This window comes from Sciurus vulgaris (assembly GCF_902686455.1).
Source record: "Sciurus vulgaris genome assembly, contig: HiC_scaffold_238_arrow_ctg1, whole genome shotgun sequence".
Classification (NCBI taxonomy): Eukaryota; Metazoa; Chordata; class Mammalia; order Rodentia; family Sciuridae; genus Sciurus; species Sciurus vulgaris.
Genome location: NW_027632819.1, coordinates 125,933 through 148,707, shown reverse-complemented (window position 1 = coordinate 148,707; position 22,775 = coordinate 125,933). Strand labels below are relative to the sequence as shown.

The window sequence follows — 22,775 nt, the reverse complement described above, 5'->3', positions numbered from 1 at the left end:
ACACAGACCCCTGAGCCTAGAATGCACATAGCCCTCAGCCACCTGGGCTGAGCCCAGAGACTCCCATCCAGAGCATACAATGGTGTCACCCTGAGCCTCAGGCTCTGTGGGTCTGGGGAGGCCCAGAGAATGTGTATAGAACTGCAGCTGTGGAGGCCCAGAGGCCAGGCATGGAGGACACACCCTGGTCCCTCCCTGTCACCCTCACCTCCCTGCTACCTGAGGCAGGCTGGTCTTCCTACGGGGCCCCCTTGCAACAGGAGTTCTTGCCAGGGGTCTCCTTGTTGGCTTGTGTCTCCTGGGCATCCCTGTGGGTATGGTAGATGTAGTGGAAGAGGACTTGGGTGGAGCCACTGTCCAAGAATGTCCAGGGAGGGGGGATGGGGACCAGCTGCCTGGGGACCAGTTGGGGCTCAGGCCTGTCAGAGATGCCTCCTTGAAGCATCTCCCAAATGCCACCTGAGTTTCCTAGGGCCTATAGCATGGACTGTGACTGCCCCATGCATCAGCATGGGGAGGGGAGTCTTTGGAAAATGCCAGGCCTCCAGTGTCCCCAGGGCCAAGTGACAGCCTGGAGCACAGCATGTGCCCCAGGAACACCTCAAGATCCAGGGGATGGTTGATGTAAAAGCTGCCCTCCCACAGCCCCAGCTCCAGCCCCACCAAGGACACATGCGCCAACAGCACCACTCTGCCACCATGCCAGGGGTAAGGAGGGAGGTTCTCCACCACCCAGGTGCTGGATACCAGGTCATGCAGGGACCAGGCTCCTCCTGTGCCTGGTAGACAGGGCCCCCAGGGCTGCCCATGCATCTGGGGGGCAGCCACTGCCCCACCACACCCAGCAGGGCTCCCCTGGCCATGGGCTGTTCACCAGTGCCTCCTGGCCATGACTCTGGAATGCCTGGAAGTGCTCCAGGACCCCCAGGGCATCCTCCCTGGCCATGCTGCTGCTGTTGACCTTCAGGATATACTGGCTGGCACTCAGCCCTGCAATCACAGCCACAAAGCCTGGGGACAGGAGTGGACAGGGTGTGGCAGGCAAGGCAGGCCACCAGGTGAACTGTGCCCACCCCAAATCCCCAAACACCCTGGGTACCTCCCTCCCTGGAGCTGATGGGCCCCTCATGGGCAGCAAGGAAGCTGGCACCCCATTCTGCAGAATAAGTGGCTCAGAGAGGGGCAGCTAGCCAAGGTCACATAGCAGGGACATCTGCCTCTGGACCCAGGCTCAAGTCACTAGAGCTTTGTCTCCTTCAAGGTCCTGCATGACTTTGTGGTCCTGGACCAGGGTCAGCCTTGTGTGGCAGAAGAAGCAGGGGCTCAGAGAGGCACAGCAGCCCCCAAGGTCTCAGGGCCAGAAGCTGGGACTTGAGCCAGTGCTGTCAGTCGCCAGGTGCACATCAGCCCTCCTACGGTTCTTGAGTGCCAGCCCTGCCCCTGGGGCCTTGGGGTTGACGTGATATGCAGTCTCTGCCTGGGCGGGTGAGGTGACAAGGGCAGCTAGGCTTCAGGGCTGGGTCACACCCTACTCTCCACTGTCCTTCATCCAGCACTACTTGATGTCCTGGGCTCCAGGCCCTCGTCTCCAAGACGGGACATCAACACAACCACTCATGGGGTTCCTGAGGGATCCAGGGAGTTGGCACAGGAGAAGGTTAAGCAGCAAGCGACTCTACGCAAGGGCTTAGGAAACACCAGCGCCTTGCTATACTTGACTGGTCCACCCACTGCCAGGCCAGGACCTGGACTGTTCCCCAGAGGCCTGGACCCAGGTGGTTGTTTCTCAGAAAGTAGAGGACTTGCCCTGAACTTCGACCTACCCCACCTGCAGCCACTGAACCCCAGAACCTCCAGCTGCTCTCTAGAGGGCTCATGTAGGTGCAGGGCCTCCACAGGCGGGCCTCCACAGGCGAGCCCCCACAGGCTCACCCCCACTGCCTGGCTGGTTTCCTCACCCCATCACTTGGTTGAACCCCTCAGCTTCCTTGCTGGTCCTCAAACATGCCAGGGATGGCCCCACTGCAGGCTTAGGCACCTCTGCCTGGAACCTCATCCCCAAGAATCCCTGCAAGGTGTCCCAGTTCCTGCCAGTCTCTGTGTCCATCCTACCTGCACATCCGAGTCCACTCTCACCTCTGTCTGTCCACAGCTCAGTAGCCACCCAGCTTGGGATGTATCTCATGCCCCTACCTGTACTTTTGAACCCAGCCTGTCCCCCAACTTGACTAGAGGCTAATTAAAAAGAGGAAGTGTGTCCACACCAACAGGGCCACTTGCCCAGGGCCTGAAGGCCCCTCAGCATAGCCAGGGATCACATACCATGGTGGCTGCAGGGACAGGCCACCTGTAGGGCCGCCAGCTCCTGCCCCACCAGCACCCCAGCACAGCACCTCCTCAGCACACCAGCAGGGGTGGGGGACACTCACTCTTTGGCCTTGGTGGCCACCTGGAGGTGCAGGGGGCAGTGGGAGCAGAAGCACTGGTTGAGGAGGGACTCCACCTCAGAGAAGGGTCACAGCAACACCAGATCCTTGTTGTTGGAGTACATCTTCCTGCCCTCCAGCAGGCCAGCCATCTTGGGGACAACAGGGCAGATGGACATGTGGTTATTAACCATGCTTTCCACAGTGAAGGACCCTCCCTGTGTTTGTTAGGACAGGAGCAGCCCTGCAGGCCACAGAGGCTCCCCTGCAGAAAGCACTGAAGCAGCTGTGGAGGGTGGCCTGCCCGGCTTGGCATCCAATGGGGTGGCCACCTGGTGACTGCTCCTCTCATGAGGGCTTCTGGCATGGCACAGCAAGAAACTCCTCTGGCTCCAGCCACCGCTATTTGAGTTTTTTTATCATCAAATCTCTTTGGAAAACTGACTCAGAACGTGAGCATTCCCAGTGCCTCTGTGCAGAGCCAGCAGAGGGTGATGGTGGGCCACGCAGGAGCACACTGAGTTGGGGGGTGCACTACCACTCCTGGATACCTGCAGGAGTTCTGGGTCCAGTTTCCCCAAGTGGATGAGAGAGAAGCAGTGCTGATGTCCTCAGACCTGCCAAGCTACCCTCCTTCCACCTGCACACAGCCCCTGCCAGCAGTCAGGAGGCCTCACCTCTGCCAAGGAGCCCTTCTGGACTGACTTCACCACCACCGCCTTGATCTTATTCTCAATGCTGAAGTCATAGTCTTCCTCCTGGGGTAGATTCTGAGGACTCAAAGCAGACCTGGTGAGACATCCCACCCTGACCCCATGACACTGTGATCCTGCCATCTCCTCATGTCCCAGGGCCACCAGGGTGGGTACAGATGGGGGGTCTGCAGGACAGCAGCAAGACTAGGCCAACTGCACACAGTAGGTGCTCAGTAGATACCGGAAGTGAGGACATCACCCCACTGCCACCAGAGCCTGGTGTGTTCATCCAATCTGTCAGTCACCCCTTCCTCCTGCAAGCTTAGGGGACAATCTCCTTCCTTCCATGTTACTGTCTCCCCATCCACTGACAAATCATAGGTGCTCAATAAATGACTTAATGAATAAAACAAACCCAGAACATAACCATGGATGTGGGAAAGCAGCTCAGAGAGCAGCAGCCCCCCTCCTGCTGGAAGAAGATCCTGGGGCTCTTTGGGGACGGAGCCTCTGCCCCTCATACATGCCAGGTGCTGCACAGGATGGGAGACAGCTACTAAACAGGGCAGATTCAACAGCCCTGCCTGCTGTAGCTCTGCAGCTGATGGTCACAGGGGTCCAGACTGCAGCATGGAGGCATGTGCAGCCCAAATTAAAGCAAAGCAACTACAGGCCAGGGCAAGGTGGGGCCACAGGGCTGCCCTGGAGCACACAGCTAGACACCACAGTGGGGGAGTATGCCAGGCAGCAGGCCAGAGTGCCACCACCCAGAGTGAGGAGGGAGACCAAGGTGGCTGGTGTTGAGATGGACCTGGGGAGGCAGGGTCTCCCAGGCCACTCTGAGCCTTTGCAGCCCACCCTGCATGTGCTGGGGATCCCTGGAGAAATTGGAGGAATGGTAGCCCCCACAAAGAAGGCAGTGGGCATCTTCCCATCAGGAAGACCATCTCCAACCTGGGTGGGAATGAGCAACCCACTCTGAGACCCTGTCCACCACCAGCTGGGGCCACACATTAGGAGGAGCTGTTGTTCACCAGTGGACAGGCAGAGAACAGGACTGTGGGGCTAGGTGGACACACTTTCTGCACAGTTATGAGAACTCCCTGAACTGCAGACAGTGACAGCCACTGAACACTGGCAGCACCTGTCAGACTGAAGGCCCTGGGATGCAGGGGGGTGACTTTGGGAGGCCACCCCCAGGCTCAGCACCAGGCTGTGCATGCAGGGAGGATAGGAGGAACTGGAAGGCCAGGGAGGGTGCTCAGCAGCCCCAGCGTGAATGAGGACACTTGGCCAATGCAGTGAACTGGCCTCCCAGCCACCTAGAATCCCCAGGAGTGCTGGGAAGGAAAGAGGCTGGCTGAGCCCTGCTCCTACCAGCACCCACTTGGCCAGAATGTTCTCCACCAACTTGAAGTCACTGCAAAGCTGTTTGTTCTTGCTGCTGGTCCCCTCCATCTCCTCATCAGCATGGAAGTGGAAATACTGTGATTCATCCGTGAACTTGCTCTTCTCCAGCACTGCAGACCCAGAGTGGCACTCTGACTCCCCGACCACATGTCAGACACACTTGCCAACTGGGTAGCACTTGGATAGGTTTGCTTTGGCCCAAATGCTACATTTATTAGAACGGAATCACATGCCAACACTAACCTACTAGGATATCTCACATAAGGAGCTGGATTTCTGCCTTCTCTTGAAAAATCTGAACCTACCCCACCTGCTCTATAGAACAAACCAGGGTCACAAAAATAAACCGTGTGGAACTGGACAGAAAAAAGTAGGCACCCAGGTGAAGGAGAAGAATCACCTAAGGGAACTGCATGTCCAGGGAACTCAGGATGTGATAGGTGGTAAAGGATTGCAGGGAGTACACTGCAGATGGGACTCTAGCTCAGGAGAAAGAATAAACCAGATCCCTACCTCACACCATACACAACAGTGAACTGGGTGGAAGACCTGCTGGTGAACAGTGAAACTAAATCTGACCAAGCCAATGCTAGCTATCTCAGGGCTAATGCAGATATCAGAAACAAATCAAGTGGGGGCAACCTGAGGCTCCAGGGCCATGTCTGGCCTACTGTCTGTTCTTACAAATAATTTTTTATTGGAAACAGACCCATCCATCTGTAGACATAAGGTCTGGAAGCTCTCAAGCCACAATACCAAAGTTGGATATGTGTGACAGAGGTCATAAGGCATACAGGGCCTAAATTTCCACTATTTGGCCCTTTACAGAAAAAAGTGCTGACCCCTATACCAGGAAGAGCCAGAAAAATGAATAGGCATGACCATTATGCAGCCTGACCCTCAGTCTGCAGTCCAGCAGTCACCTATGTGCCAGGCATTCGGGGGTGGAGGGTATGCTTAGGTCTTCTACTACTTGGGCAGATAGATTTTGGGGGTGGGGGTGTGCTTAGGTCTTCTACTACTTGGGCAGATAGAAATATTTTGCATCACTTTAACAGATGGAAAGACTAATGCCCAGTCAGACTAAATAAATCCACTCAAGGTCACAGAGATACCAGCAGCACTAGGGCCCTACCCAGGCCCCTCCTTTCCCTGTGCTGCCCCCCCTGGTCTATCAGTGAGACTGGTGAAATACACACAGGGGAATCAAGCCTGGGTTAGGTTAGGGTGGCTGCCTAAGGCCAGCAGGTCCCTGCAACAAGGAGAACCAGCTACCTAGACTGGAGACATCTCGTCTCTAAAGACAGGGCATCAGGTGGCTGAAGGGAAGACAGAGGAAGTGTCTCCTCCTCCTGGTCCCCAGGACCCTCACCAGGACCTTACCTGACTGGCCACCCTATCACCTCTTTGGAGAAAACAGACACAAAAATCGCTACTTTCCCAGAGCTGAGGAGTTAGGCTCTAGGGGGCTGGCTGGCTAGGCCTCCACTGTAAACATGAAGCTAGAAGATTCCTGGAGTATGAGGAAGATCTTCAGTGCTATGGCTGGCTGACAGGTCTGTGAAATGCCCTGGAATACCTCAGGTCCACGAGCTCACCCAGGTGAGGCCCAACCTCCACCTCTCCATGGAGGTCATTGGCCAGGCCTTGTGAGCCGCAGACCTGGTGTCAGATCCTTGCTCAGCTCCTTGCTGACCACATGTGTGTCCATCTCATTCACAGGAAAAAGTGCACATGACTTTCCAGCTCCGAGGATTAAAGTGGACCAACCTCTGGATGCCTCCCTGGGACAGCACATCTCCACATCACAGGAGGTCTCCCGAGACCCCATCTGTACCCTGTCCTGCATTCTGCCAAGGCCACAATCCTGTGATTTGGCCCTTTTCCCTATTTTAGACTATTTTTAAGGTTGCAGGAGAGGCAGGGGAACAGGGCCTCACACTGCAATTTTCCCCCAGGGCCCCTGAGTGCATCAAGACTGCCTGGGCGCCCCCCTGTGAAATATCCTCCCAGCAACCTTCCCAGAATAGCATTGGGGTGAACCCCTAATTACACTCACCCCAAAACAAGAGTCCTGCCCCACCAGCCAAGAGCTGGCTGGTGTGAGAGCAGAGCTAGTGGAAGGCCCCACAGAGACTAGGGTGGCTCCTGAGAACCAGTGAGCCAGGGCAGCAGGAAGGAGTCTTGACCCCACAGAACCATGGCAGATGGCAAGACCTCCAGCAGAAAACTGAGGAAACTGGGGCCAGAGGGTGGGGCCCAGCCTAGGAGATCAGCAGAGGCAGCCCAGCCCCACCTGCAGTCACAAGGCAGGCCACAGGGCCAGACCAACACAGCCCACACCTGTTTCTTTAAATAAAGTTTTATTGGCACATGGCCACACCCACTTGTTTGCACATTATGTATAGTTGCTTTTGTGCTACAAAGGCAGAGGTGAGCAGCTCTGCCAGAGACCTTGTGGCCCCCAGAGGTCTCAGCATTTACCCCCCAGCCCTTCACAGAACTAAGAGTAACAAGCTCTGAGACAGATCAGAAAAACAGCATCTGCACAAGGACCCTGTGAGGCCCTGAGTCAGGATAAGAAACCTATAATAGCTAAAGCAATCCTTAGCAGGAAGAATGAAACAGGGGGTTTGTAATACCAATGCTTCAACTATACAACAAAGCAATAGTAAAAAAAAAAGGCATGGTATTGGCACCAAAATTGACAGGAAGATCAATGGTACAGAAGAGAGGACAAGGACACAAACCCAAATAAATACAATTTTCCATACTAGGCAAAGGTGCCAAAAATATGCAATGGAGAAAAGATAGCCTCTTCAACAAATGGTGCTGGGAAAACTGGAAATCCATATGCAACAGAATGAAACTAAACCCCTATCTCTCAACCTGCACAAAAATTGACTCACAATGGGTCAAGGACCTTGAAATCAGACCAGAGACTCTGCATCTTATAAAAGAAATAGTAGGTCCAAATCTTCAACTTGTTGACTTAGGATTAGACTTCCTTAACAGGAATCACATAGCAAAAGAAACAAAAGGAAGAATCAATAACTGAGACAGATTCAAAGTAAATAGCTTTCTCTCAGCAAAGGAAACGATCAGCAATGTGAAGAGAGAGCCTACAGAGTGGGAGTATATCTTTGCCACTCATACTTCACATAGAGCACTAATTTCCAGAATATTTAAAGAACTCAAAAAACTCTACACCAAGAATACAAATAACCCAATCAACAAATGGCCTAAGAATATGAACAGACAGTTCACAGAAGAAGTTCTACAAGCAATCAACAAACATATGGAAACGTGTTCACCATCTTTAGTAATAAGAGAAATGCAAATCAGAACTACACTAAGATTCCAACCCACCCCAATTAGAATGGTGATTATCAAGAATAGAAGCAACAATAGGTGTTGGAGAGGATTTGGGGAAAAAGGTACACTCATACATTGCTGGTGGAGTTGCAAATTAGTGTAGCCACTCTGGAAAGTAGTGTGGAGATTCCTTAGAAAACTTGGAATGGACCCACCATTTGACCCAGCTATCCCACTTCTCGGGCTATACCCAAAGGACTTAAAATCAGCATACTACAGAGATACAGCCACATCAATGTTCATAGCTGCTCAATTCACAATAGCCAGATTTGGGGACCAACCTAGATGTCCTTCAATTGATGAATGGATAAAGAAACTGGTATATATATACAATGGAATATTACTCAGCCATAAGGAATTATAAAATTATGACATTTGCAGGCAAATGGATGAAATTGGAGAATATCATGCTAAGTGAGATAAGCCAATCTCAAAAAACCAACAGAGGAATGATCTCAGTGATAAGCGGATAATGAGTGGTGGGATGGCAAAAATGGAGGAAGGAAGGAATGTATAGAGGGCAAAGAGGGTTGGGAGAGGTGGGGGAAGGAAAAAAATTACAGAATGAATCAAACTTCATTACCCTATATAAATGTATGACTACACAAATGGTATGCTCTTACTCCATGTACAAACAGAAACAGCATGTATCCCATTTGTTTACAATAAAAATAAATTTAGAAAAATTGAAGCTAACTAGTGGTTTGGAGGAAGAGCCAGTGTGTGGACAGCTGACTCCCACAAAGCAAACTGATAACTTTCCTCCTTACTCCAAAGCACTGTAATGAAATGTTTTATCAGGCCCTGTCTAGGATCTTGGTCAGAAGACCGTGTTAGTAACAGGGTCAACCATGAGCACAGAAAGAGAAAAAAAGGTCCATGTACTATGGATTTGTATGCTGCTCACCATGATACAGTGTGATAAATGTTATAAAACAAGTACAAACAATGATGAGGTCTGTGTGTTTGTATCCCCATCTCCATATCTATGCTGAAATTCTAAGTCCTGAGGTGATAGTCTTGGAGGTGGAGTCTCTGGGAGGGCTTAGGTTATGAAAGAAGAGTCCTCTTAGATGGGATGACTTCCCTTACAAAAGACCCCAGAAAGATGTCTCCACTCTTCCACTTAGTGAGATTACAATGGGAAGAGGACATCTGCCAGTATGGAAGTAAGTATGGAAGTAAGACACCCTCTCTCAGAGCCTTGATCTTGGACTTCCACCTTCAGAACTGTAAAAAGTCAAGTTCTGTTGTTTGTGAGCCACCCAGTCTACAACATTTTGTTACAGCAGCCCATGTGGACTATGGCGAATCCAATAAAGTGAAGAAAAGAAAAGAACAATTAATTTTAGGAAGTTTTTCCAAAGGGAAAATATCAGGTAGGCCTTAAGGAATGAGCAGAATTTTGCAAAAATGACAGAACTCATGGTGTGAGCACTCATTCCACTATGGACATGGTTTCATATCTCACATCTACTGACTACTTTGACCTCACCAATAAACTCTGAAGTAAAGGCTGCTGTTGTCCCCATTTTATAGGTAAATAAAGTAAAATATTAAAAAAGTTAAATATCTGGTTCAAAGTTACATACAGAGTTGTTAAGTGGCAGAGCCAATATCTGAATCCATTTTGCCTGACTCTAGAACCTGGGGTTTTAAACCACCTTTCTAACCCACTATCTTCCAGCAAACAGGTGTTAAAAATGACAGGCTTAATCTGGGTGGAGATGATACAAAGCTAATATGAAGGACAGGGACATGACTGGAAAGGGTCTGTGATGCAACTCTCCTGTGGACAAATTGAGGTCTTAAATCAATGCACCAGTGTGATTCAATCTATGTTTCAGGAAGACACATAAGGTAATTCTTCAATACGGGGAGACTTCTCCACACAAGGAGGAAAATAAAACAATTAAAATTTTCACTTCTCAAAACTGGAGGTGCCAGTTGGACAGTAAATAGCTGAATGCCATTTGCAAAATTTAAAGTGAAAGGAGCATAAACCTGTACATAAATGTGTGCAGAGAAAACAAAATATAGACTGATGACTGATTTTTTATCTACTTGATTTAAGCATGAAATCAAACATGTAACTTACCTTGCATAAGGGACTCTAATAAGTCCATGATACTATGGCCTTGGCAAGATAGCCAATATTTTCTGTCCCTTTTTATACATCCTGCCTTAGTTTATGTCAATAGTGGAGTGGCCGTATCAGTCTAATGTGCCAAATAAATACATAAGTCAGCAAACAGATTTTCTTCCCTCTTGTCCTAATACAAACACTTCACATGGATGGAGAAGAATGTACCCATCCAGCAAAAAACCACCACCTCCCTACCCTCCAACCCTGAAAAATATAAAGAATTTGTTCCAGAAGAAATTTACTGTAAGGAAATATTATAAAGTGAAAAGGGAAAAATGTTTCACACAATTATTTTCATGAGAGAATGATTTACAACAGAAGAAAAGAGAAATTCTAACAATCAGAAAATAGCTGTGAACTATGTGAATCCACTCAATGGAATACTATGGAGCCCATAAAATTATGTTCACAAAAACTACATAATAATTTTGAAAAGGGTTTGGGGTATAGCTCAGCGGTGAAGTTCTCGCCTGGCATGTAAGAGACCCTGGCCTCCATCCTTAGCACCATACACACACAAACAAAAAAGTCCTTTGTAGCCAAGCTTGGGAGTGCACACCTGTAATCTCCACAACACAGGAGTCTGAGTTAGAAGAATTACAGGTTTGAAGTCAGCCTCCTCAATCAATTGAGACCTTCTCCCCCCTCTCAAAATAAACAAAATAAAAGGATTAGGTGTATAGCTCAGTGGTAAAGCACCTATGGAGTTCAATCCCCAGTACCAAACAAATAAAATAAATACCTTGGAAAAAACTACAAGCAAAATGTAAATGGAATATATGACATGAACAACTATGTAAATATACTAAAACAACAGTGGCTGAGTCTGGAAGATCAATTCTATTTTTCTAAACTTTTCCAAATATTTAGTGAATACTTTCCCATGCAGTCTCACCCAAGAGGAGGATTTCTATTAGGTCTGCTAGAAGATGTCCTTATAATACCTAGAAGATATCCTTATAATGCTCTTCATTAGATATGGTATTTCTTATTATTTAAAAGAAAAAAATCAAGGAATTTTTAAATACTTCTAAGAGCTGTGCATCCAACTTCATATTTAAAGAACATGGCCTCATCGAATAAAGAACCATGTAATTATCCAATTGTGTGAGTGACAACGATACACTCTCCACCACTCCACACCTTAGAAATCCCAGCTTCCCACAGGAAGTTATACAGGACAATTATTCTAGCTTGTGTCTGAAGGTACAGTTGGCCCTCTGTGCCCATGGGATCTGTACTTGTGGATTCAACCAACAGTAGATAGAAAAGAAAGGAAAAACTGTACATGTGTTCAACATATATATGTTCCCTAAAGGATATAACTATTTGCACAGCACTTACATTAAATGAGGTGTCACAGAGATGATTTAAAGCATAGGAAATGAAGAGTATGGGTTACATGCAAATTCTAGGCCATTTTATATAAGGGACTCAGGCATGCATATTTTGGTATCCTTGGGGATCATGAATCCAACCACCCACAGATACCAGGGGATGACTGAAGCTTTAAGATAAAGATGAGGGGAAAGGAAGGCAAAAAATGGCCAACACTCTATGAGCTTCAGCGAGAGGCTATTTATGATTCTTTCATTGGCATGAAAACCAGGCAACTAGACAAGAATGAATGAGTCCATTAAATACTGAGGACACAATTATTCAGTAATATAAAACATGGATCCAAAATATGACTATGGAACAAAAACCAGACTCATACCTTATAAAAAAGGCAACTGACCGAACATGAGTGGCCTACAGTCACTGAAGCAAGGGGCTCACCTTTCCTCTAACTTGTTCTTTGGTTCACTACTCTGCCTTAAGTAATGGTAAAATATCATGGCATAAAGATCAAAAAATTAAGAAACAAAAGCACATGTTATCAATTAATTTGCTTTTAAACTGTTTAACAGCTGGATAATTTATTCAAGAAAAACAGACAACTTCATACTAACTCAATAAACCAATTGAACACATATGGCCAGGCTTACGACAGGGAGCTACCTTCTTAAACAAATAGACTGAAAAAAGCAAGACTTGAGCTCCTACAGCTGATGAACAAGGGGGCTTCACAGTGCTAATGAACCAACTACTGAATTTTGTAGTTCAGTGTTTTCACAACATAAAACCCTTCTACCTATGCTCCCGAGATGCCATAGAGAAGTAAAACACCTCAGAGATAGGAGGTAAGATGAATAAAAGTGATCAATGGCGAGATTAATTAGTACTGAGGAAAGGTATATGTGATCTAGTCTAGCATCCAATTTTAGGCAGGGTTCAAGGACTGATGAAGTTAATTCTAAGATACTTAAACTAAATCATCAAAAAGGGTCAAAAGGGAACATATCAAGGGACCTGTAATGCAACTTCCAATACTGCTTGATTTCACTTAGGTACTGAAGTCAACTGGGTAATTCTAACAAAAGCAGAATTGTCAAAACAGATTATGATTCCCAAGTTTTTTTCCAGAGACATCCTAAAATTTCTAATACTCACAGAAACCACACATTAACAGAAGAATATACTAGAATGGGGATTCTCACAGGACTGCATCATGTACTCAGCAGTGGAACATGTGACCCAATTCTGGGTGCATGGGATAATGGATGGGAGTGTACTATTTCATTAAGCAGTTCAACTACATGATAAAAAAATTCATTTAACAAAAGAGAAAAAAGAAAGTTTCCTTCCCATTCAGGCCCCCATTCTGATAAAAATTCAAGTGTCCTTTGAAATTCTTAATGCATAAATTACTAAGAAAAAAATGTTCAGTTTTATTCAAATACCTTCCAGAGTAATTTGATCATGAATCTTTTCTAGTATTCAAATCAGCACTTGGAAAAATAAAACGTCTAGAAATCAACATTTATATAACCACTGGGGGGTGGGTGCATTAAGATTAGACAGATATCACCCTATGTGACAATCAATGACACCCAGTTTTCAACCTGCCAAAAATTGGAGTGGTCTAACAATTGTTCACATAACCACCTCCAAAGCAGCCCACTTCCTGAGTAGTAAGAGCTGCCTCAAGTTCTCCCCTGCTTTTAGATAAATAACCCTTCAAATATAGGTAAGCACTGTCCAAAGAACCAGGTGGACCTGTACCATAAATCTAGGCCTTTGGTGCCTCTGATGCCAACTTCAGTCCACTCCTATCCCATAACTTCCCTACAGTGACAGACTTACCAATCAGAACTGAAACAACAATGCACTGCTCTGAAAGACCTGAGAATCCAAGTTCTCCTCTTGTATGGGTTCAACATCTAAGATACCAACTATAACTCAAAATATTATCTAAATGCTTACTACCAACATAAAGATGTACAGAATGAAGAGGAGAATGATACTGTTCCTACCACCACCATGTTCACAGAAATAATGTGTATGAGAGAGGCATGGGGAAGCATCTAATAGGGTGCCCTGGGTAAGATCACAGCAGTATGATTTGGCTGCTCATCTATGGAGGAACACATTTTCAGGCACAATGGCCAACAGCCAGTGCTGTTTCCTTTGCTGCCATTGTATCCCATGCACCCCAGCTTCATGTTACTCATCTTGCAATGGAAATCTAAATGAGTTCAATTAACTATCAACCAGTCACACTATGGGACATGAAAAATGGAATAGATATTTCCAAGCAGCCTCAGTAAAAATCAACTGCTGCTTTGGAATGCATTTTGATTTAACCAAGAAATCTTTTAACTACTTCTATTTGTCTTTGAATGATAATAAAGCTACTATGTAGACTAAGAAGACAGTAAATTTGACAGAACTGCCTGTGGGAGATTCAAAACTTCTTGTGAAAAATGATGACCCCATGTCATTCTGATTGTCATGTTGTACCACTTCAATGCTATAAATCAATTAAGATCTCAAGCAAATTGAAAAGGCTGGTAATGATGCTTTCTCTGCCATTTTTGTAGAGTACATTATACACAACTTACATTATTTATTAAACTTCAGTGACGCCTCCATTAGCCTTGTAAGACTACACAAATGAGATCTTTTATACACACACAACTTGGCCTTAATTATGTAGGCAACTGCAGCTTAAATATGTTCCCCTGATTATACTCATTTATTCTTTTTCCAATCTACCAAGTTATTAAATTTTATCTTGAACCCAGAATTGCTAAAAATAAAAATTACAAACTGAATTTTTATTTTTAACTAAAAATGTAGTAAATGTTGTGTGAAAAATGAGACTTCCTCTTAATTCTTTAATGAACTTAGCAGGAAAAAAATTGCTTAAGTCTCAAGAGGTCTAAGAGGTTAACATTTTTAATTATCTAAAAACTGTCATTTCTCTAAAACACAAAGATTATCAGCTCTGCAAAGGAAAAGAAAATGCAAAAGGAAAATGTATTTGGTTACATACCTATGACAATATGGGTCAAAACTAAATCAAGGACAAATCCCTCCCTTCAGAAGAAATCTGATCGTGCTTAGGCCCTCCAGATACTTTGGCATCACCATCTCCAGAAACTCACCTCTCAAGATTCTGGTTACAGTTTTCTAAGAATTGCACTATTACACTGAAAGGTACACCACCTGCACAGAAATAACAAATAACTGCAAAAATAAGGGAGGGAGAGTGGAGGACAAACACTTTGATCAGTACAACATATTTAGACCTGGCACATATATCATACATTGGAGCAACGCTGATGCAAAAACATTAACAACCATTTAAAATGCTGGGGCAGTGAACACAGGATCTGCCTTGATTCTTTAAAAAAAAAAAAACACTTGTCCCAATACAGCTCACCTGCCACCAATCCAATGTTAGGTTTTAGTTATAAACAACAAGTAAAATAAACCTGGACCAGGAAGTTTTCTCCTGGTGTTCCTGAAGTGTGGACATGTTATCCAACACAGGCAATTTGAGCTAAAGATGTTCTTTCAGAAAAAAAGGGCATTCTATAATTCAGCCACTGAGAGCTTCAGCAACAGGAAGACAGAACAGGAATCATGCACATTTTCTATCATTCCATGCTTTGGGGGGAACCAAGGGAAGAGAAAGGGCAGGCTGTCAGTACTCACGAAAAGGATGATTTCTCCAGAGATAGTAGTCTCCCTGGTTATCTTAAGGGAGTATTTTACAAAATCACATGTGCTTCAAAATAAAAACCTTCGCTGCAGTAGTTTTGAGAACTGACTGGCATCTGTTCCTGCTGCCTCCCTGAAGAACATCAAGGAAACGTGCTCCCTTTAAGCCTGCACAGGCATTCAGCAACCAGAAAAGCAGGTCCCCTTCGGTCTCTCACACCCATCATCCCACCTTCTTCCAGAAACAACGCGAGAATCACTAACTAAGATGGGCGCAGGGTAAAGGAACTTGTGGACACAGGTGCAGTGAGGCCAAGGAATCTGGTAAAGGCGAAGGGTTGAGATGATTAGGAGACTCGGGTTGTCGGCTGAAGAAGGGGGAATTACACACCGCCGCCAACCCTTTGGATAAATCAAGGCAGAATTTCAGTGTGAGCTTTCCTGGACATGAACCCTAAAGAGGCCGGTGGGCACGGAAGGGAACCCACTCAGGACGCCCAGGAACGGGGAACCAGGCGTTCCCCTCCTGGGCACATCATTTGGCAGGGTCGTGGAAAGGGCAGTGTCCACCGAGGTCCTCCCGCCCCCGCGAGGGTCGGGGAACCAGCACCGGACACCACCGGCTGCAGACAGTGCATGGGCCTCAGCAGGTCTGCAGAAAGGGAAAGAGAGACAGAGACCACGAGGGTCCAACTGGACAAAGTGGCATGGGGAGCCGGCAGCGGGCACCAGGGGAGGCGAGCTGGCAGGTCTGTACCTGGAGCAGCCAGGAGTTGTCTTTATAGGGAAGCGCCCCTCCCGCGCAGTTTGCGTCTGTCCAAGAGGAGACCATGGCGCTGGGAGGCTTGGACCACCGAGCAGAGGGCGGGAACTCCTGCAGGGGATAGCAGGGTTCGGGTCCTTTCACTTTTACTGCCTTGGTGTTGCGCCTGTCCATGCAGACGCACGAGTGGCCTGGCAAGCGGGGTCCCTCCCCTCGCCTGGGCCTGGGATAAGCCGCTAAGTCTCTCTTTCCTCTGCCCACCCATCCAGAGCCTGGATTGAACTGGTCGCGCTGGCTACTGTGGGTCAGGCCGCCCACTGCTCCTTCACATGGATACTCCTGCACTCATGCAGGTCGTGTAACCAGGGATCCTCTCCAAATTCTTGGCCCAATGGAGAGCGCAGGGGAGCAGCAGGAGCCACCTCCCCCAGTCCCCAGGCCCATGCTCACACCCAACTTGTTTCAAGAGGGATAAAAATCACACTGGCTTTCTGGCTTTCCCAGCCCCAACTCTAGTCCTGGTGGAGCAGGTTTGGGACAGTATGTGCAAATCAGGCCTGCTGTGCTGTGTGTTTATTTCTGACATAGTCCTTAACACATCACATCCACCAAGAGCACTGATCTTCCTTATAATGTGGACCACATTCTCTCACTCCCTTTTTATGTCTACTTTTCATTTCCCCTCATTCTCTCCACAAAGATATGCAGTCCCGAAAGTTGCTTGAGTCCAGAATTGGATAGTCTATTAACTATTGCAAAACCTGAGTCCATAGATGCATTTCCAACTCAGGATTCAATGGTTTGAATAAGACCCTGTTGCTTCAAATAATGACAGAAGTCACAAGGAGGTAGCTCTTCATATTCTAGTTGTTTGGTCCAATTTTTACGACTTTTAGATGTCACAAACACCTTCAGAAGAAAAGTAAACTTATGTTTACCTGATTTTCATAGACATTGAAAAGATGTTCGTCTACAATGAACTTTTTTTATGGCCAGTTTCTGGAAGCTGGAATGGAATCTTGAATAATTACCATAATGTTGAGTTGTGTTTAGAGAAGGATTATTCTGAGGAGTAAATCTCATATCAACCAAAAGTATCACTTCCAGCAACATTAACATCAAAAACCACGGTAAATAAATGTTCCTGCAATTATTCCTGTACCTGTATGCATCAAGCATCCCATCTAAAAGTATTGCTTATTTATCAATTATTATATATTTCATATTTAATTATTCAAAGGAACAAAAATCATATAAAACCCATAAAATGTCACTTATAAGTTATATATCAGAATATGTCTGCTAAGTAAATTTTGAATCCCTTATTTGTTAAACTATTTGAGCACTTACAGGTCAATTCTTGGATCTCATTTTTTCTAAAAGCAGTATTTATTGGAGTTGCTCATTTTCTGCTTCTTGGACCAAGAGCTGGAGTCAACCTTGTAGAATGCCACTGAGATCAGGTCTCCTGTTCAGAACCCTCATTCGGTAAAAAATGAGATATATCTAGTCAAGGGAACATTATTTAGTCAGAAAAAGGAGCAGTGTACTGGCATTTGTTATTTGGATGACCTTTAAATTATTGCAAGTGAAAGTAGACATAAAAGACCACATTTTGTTTGCTTAACTTATTTGAAATATCTGGATTAGACAAAACTACAGAAATAGAAAGTAATTGGGAATTGAATGACCTGGGGGTGATAGCCAAAGGTTGTAGGATGATGAAATTATTCTAAAATTAGTTTCCAGTAGTAGTTGCACAACTTTGAGTGTATAGCTACTGAATTTTATGCCTTAAATGAGTGGATTATATGGCATATGAATTTTATCTCAACAAAGCTGTTAAAGGAAAAAAGGAAGATATAACTAAATGCAGTATATGATCCTTAATTGAATCCTGATGAGAGAATGGGTATATATTGGCATTACAAAACTGTTATATCTTCTAAATCTATACATGGTCTTTCTTAGTGCAGTCCTAGTAGCCTCAAATGGTAATTATTATATAACACATTATGAAATTTGATTTCACCCCTTGTGGAAGTTATTGCTTTAAATGACAGTAAATTTTTGGATATTCTTTTAAAATGACATTATTGAGACAGTTATAAGAGCTTGAATATGGACTGTAGGTTAAAGTAATAAAAGATTCTTCTTTGGCTCCCCATTTCATTCAGAATAAAATTCTCCCAGTGTGTAGAGATTCTACATTATCTTCCCTCCCTAACCTCATTTACCACTCCAACCTAGTGTCCTACTTTCCCTCTTGCTCCCTGCCTCAAGTCACCCTGGTCTCCTTATTCTTGTGGAGTAATATGGGTACACTCCCACCTTAGTTCTTATTCACTAGCTAGTCCCTCCCTGGAAGGAGGTCCACATGACTAACTCCATTCCTCCCCCATGTCTTTAACCTGCATCTCAATAAGTCTAGCATCTAAGGTTTCTTCTACACATACACATTGTATCCTCTCTCCCTACTTTGTTTTATGTGTTTCTTGTCCCAGTACCTGTACTGATTAGCTTTCAGTTACAGTAACAAATACCTGAGACAATCAACTTATAATGAAAAAAGTTTCATTTTGGATCATGTATTCAGAGATTTCTATCCATTGTCAGTTGGACCTATCATTTTTGAACCTCTTGGTGAGGCAGCACATCATGGCAGGAAGTCTCTGGTGTCATGAGAGTTTGAAGTGAGGAAGGTGGGGGAAGGGAGAAGAAAAAGACTAAAAATCTATGATCCCTTTGAGAGCATGGCACTAATAACCTAAAACCTCCCACTACAACCCACCTCTTAAAGTTTCCTGCATCTCCCAATAGGGCTAAGCTGAGAATCAAGCCACTGAGGTCTTTGGGGGATATTCCAAATTCAAACTCTATCATGATCTAATTACCTCCCAAAGAAAGCTCAGTTCTTGGCCTGGGAATTTAGTGACCTGGGGGTGATAGCCAAAGGTTGTAGGATGATGAAATTATTCTAAAATCAGTTTCCAGTAGTGGTTGCACAACTTTGTGTTCATTGCTATAGCCTCAGTGCCTGAAACTGCCTGACATCTAACAGAACCTCATTAAACTCCTGCCAGATGAATGAAGGAATGGAGTGAATTAATGACCCAATTAAGCCTTGTTAGTTTCAGGGAATATGGTGGGAATGAGAACCAATGAAAAGCCATATGCCATACCATCTTCAAGGGACTTATAATAACTACAAGAGCATTCTTGGTTCAATTTGTCATACAAAAAAGAAAAAAATAATAAAGGACATCTCTATTTCTGGTTTCCTGAAGGATTCTTCCACTCTGCATCAGTGCATCCCCTAAGTTAGCTCATCTTTCAAAAGCAAACCTAATATTGCACTTGTCCATTTGAGACAAGGTGATCAGGTTTGTTAGCCCAGTTAACGAAGGGATGCTCCACTTTGCCTAATAAAACTCCCCTTAAGTTTGCACTTTGTGAATGCCTGGCAGAAACCAAGTTTTATCCATTTCAAATTTGCTGTAGTTATGTTGACACCCTGCCCTACAAACCATGGTTATTAAATGGGAGCACTTCTTTTAAAACCATAGGACTGATAACATGAAACACTAGCTAGAGAAAGTGTTGACAAGTGAAAGAATATTAACTTAGCCAGTATTTTTTGAATACCTACAGTGTGCTGGGCACAGTTCTTGGTACTAAGATGACTGTAGCAAATAGGACCTTTCATTTTAGGTTGACAATTATATTTTCATTGGGGAGACAGCACAGGGGCACAAGATAACATTTGATCATTGAAGCTGTGAATACAGTAAAACAGGTTAAGGTGACAGGGATGGTAGGAACTCGGCAGGGTTCTATTTTAGACCAGATGGCCACAGAAAACATCTCTGAGGAGACCTTTGATATGAGATCAGTAGGAAAGATGCTGAGGAGTTAAATCCCATTTGTTACTCTTGCCAACACTTCACATTTTATTGTTACTGTAGTAGAAAATCATATAATGGATCCAAGTGGGGCAAAGGCTAAGTGGGTTTGCCTTTCCCTGGCTTCTCATTAGAAAAGTGGGAGCTAGAAGAGGATCTAGAAGGAAAGTAGGTGAACCAGGGAGGAGGTGACTGCAGTGGTGATAAGAGAAGATGGTGGCTTGGACAGGGCTGGTTGTGAGAGAATGGATCAAAGAGAAAAGGCTGCTTCTTTGACTGTGAGATTCAAGAGGACAGGCCAAGATAAGTGTGGTCCCATTCTTATAGTACTGAGGTCCCATGAATTTCAGAAAATATGTATTTTAAAACATGCTTTTCTCATATTTATATTTCTCAATGCTGCTCTCAACAATTGCATGTATCTTTAAAAACAAAGAATTGCAGAATTTCCCCACCAGTAGTAACTTTTGGTTTCCTGGGGTCCTAACTAGAGTTGGTTTTGTCACCCAAATAATGAATATGCTCCAACATCTTCAATCCTCAAAATACAAACACATGAATATTCATAAACATATACAGACATAAAAATAGAGCCACTCCTGGTCCTAAATATTTCCCTAGCTTCACCCATTTTCTCAGTATCTTTATCATCCACATTTCCCCCAAAAGTAGTTTACACACCTGGATATCTCATTTGCATAAATCTCATTGAAAACATCACCCACTCATCTCCATACCTAGCTTTTCAAGGCACATTGGAAGGATTCCAGGTCTGCTGCCTTGACTGACTTTCTTACATATCCAATGTGTGGCTGGAGACAACACAGTGCCAGAGATCACCTAAATTTTGCACAGGCAAAATCAACAGAAATTTTTAACTTCTGGCCTGGACGGGTTCCAGGAGCCCCATAGATATCAAAACACAGGAATGCTTGAGTCATTCATAGCAAATGGTAGAGCATTTGCATATAATGCATGCACACCCTCCTGCATGTTCTAAACCATCAGGACATTCCACAGAATACCCCATAGAACAAAAACACTATGTAAAAAGTTAGGCAGTAATAACCAGGAAAATGTATCTATTTATATAGCACAGATGAAATTGTTTCTGTTTTGCAGCTAAGATTGTTTGAATATGAGTATGCGGAATTGTCATATATGGAGGACCAGCTGCAACCTAAACCCTTGAGAGACATAAATATCTAAACATTTAAACGCAGCAAAAGCAGTAGGGTGACCCATAATAAAGAATGTGGTGTTCATTTTCCTCGCATTCCAGTGCCGGAGCTGAGTCCCATGGTTGCAGCACCTGAGACATCTGCACAATCTGGTTGCAGCTGAGGTGTGTGATGAAGTCAGGTGGACCCAGTCCATCCTTCCTAGAGGCTGGTCTTCTGCATACCTACAAATTTATTGAAAGTGGACAAAACTGGCAGTTTTCTGGGGGATAGGTAACATTCAGCAAGAAACATCTGGGTTCTGTCACTATGTGCTGCCTGATCCTGTGTCCCTAATATTGTGCTCTTCTGTTTCTGGATTGTGAATCATCCTTTTTTTTAAACTTGTACAATAAATTGCTTTGTTTGACTTGTGGAAGGCTATTCATTTAACAATGAATTTGGGATCTAAACTAAAATTTTATTAATTTAAATATAATTAGTGGTCAGTGATATATCCTTGATGTTTATAACCTATTTGCATGCATAAGAAATTATTTTTTTAATTTTAAACAAACGGGATACATGTTGTTTCTCTGTTTGTACATGGCGTAAAGACATACCATTTGTGTAATCATAAATTTACATAGAGTAATGTTGTTTGATTCATTCTGTTATTTTTTACCTTCCCCCAACCCCTCCCACCACTCTTTGCCCTCTATACAGTACTTCCTTCCTCCATACTTGCCCCCCTCCCTAACCCTAACTCTAACCCTAACACTAACCCTTCCCTCCCCCCATTATGTGTCATCATCCACTTATTAGTGATATCATTCATCCTTTGGCTTTTTGAGATTGGCTAATCTCACTTAGCATGATATTCTCCAATTTCATCCATTTGCCTGCAAATGCAATAATTTTATCATTCTTTATGACTGAGTAATATTCCATTGTATATATATATATATATATACCACAGTTTCTTTATCCATTCATCAATTGAAGGACATCTAGGTTGGTTCCACAGTCTGGCTATTGTGAATTGAGCAGCTATGAACATTGATGTGGCTGTATCTCTGTAGTATGCTGATTTTAAGTCCTGGGTATAGGCCGAGGAGTGGGATAGCTGGGTCAAATGGTGATTCCATTCCAAGTTTTCTAAGGAATCTCCACACTGCTTTCCAGAGTGGCTGCACTAATTTGCAGCCCCACCAGCAATGTATGAGTGTACCTTTCTCCCCACATCCTCGCCAACACCTGTTGTTGCTTCTATTCTTGATAATCGCCATTCTAATTGGGGTGAAATGGAATCTTAGGGTGGTTTTGATTTGCATTTCTCTTATTATTAGAGATGTTGAACATTTTTTCATATGTTTGTTGATTGCTTACAGATCTTCTTATGTGAAGTGTCTATTCATTTTCTTAGCCCATTTGTCAACTGGATTATTTGTATTCTTGGAGTAGAGATTATTGAGTTCTTTATAGATTCTGGAGATTAGTGCTCTATCTGAAGTATGATTGGCAAAGACATTCTCCCACTCAGTAGGCTCTTTCATCGCATTGCTGATAGTTTCCTTTGCTGAGAGAAAGCTTTTTAGTTTGAATCTATCCCAGTTATTTATTCTTGCTTTTATTTATTGTACTATGGGAATCCTGTTAAGAAAATCTGGTCCTAAGCCGACATGTTGAACATCTGGACCTACTTTTTCTTCTATAATCTGCAGCATCTCTGGTCTGATTCCGAGTCCCTTAATCCCTTTTGAGTTCAGTTTTGTGCATGGTGAGAGATATGAGTTTAGTTTCATTCTGATGCATATGGATTTCCAATTCTCCCAGCACCATTTGTTGA

General features: G+C 44.5%; 1 protein-coding gene across 1 annotated transcript; it reads right to left on the bottom strand.

The window, feature by feature from the left end:
- Positions 1–2,267: 2,267 nt before the first annotated feature.
- Positions 2,268–4,648, bottom strand: LOC306652483 (phosphatidylinositol 3,4,5-trisphosphate-dependent Rac exchanger 1 protein-like). The gene is made up of 3 exons (XM_079125350.1): positions 4,499–4,648; positions 3,104–3,196; positions 2,268–2,578 (listed from the first exon to the last, which is right to left on the bottom strand). The coding sequence occupies exons 1-3, from the start codon at positions 4,577–4,579 to the stop codon at positions 2,516–2,518; spliced, it is 237 nt and encodes a 78-aa protein (XP_078981476.1). The 5' UTR covers positions 4,580–4,648; the 3' UTR covers positions 2,268–2,515.
- Positions 4,649–22,775: the final 18,127 nt, after the last annotated feature.

What these genes read in the sequence shown, in the direction of transcription:
- LOC306652483 (XM_079125350.1), bottom strand. Translation starts at nt 4,579, where the DNA reads ATGGAGGGGACCAGCAGCAAGAACAAACAGCTTTGCAGTGACTTCAAG. An exon ending in TTCTGGCCAAGTGGGTGCTG is followed by an intron (nt 3,197 to 4,498) that starts GTAGGAGCAGGG and finishes TTGAGTCCTCAG; the next exon opens with AATCTACCCCAGGAGGAAGA. An exon ending in AGAAGGGCTCCTTGGCAGAG is followed by an intron (nt 2,579 to 3,103) that starts GTGAGGCCTCCT and finishes GTTGTCCCCAAG; the next exon opens with ATGGCTGGCCTGCTGGAGGG.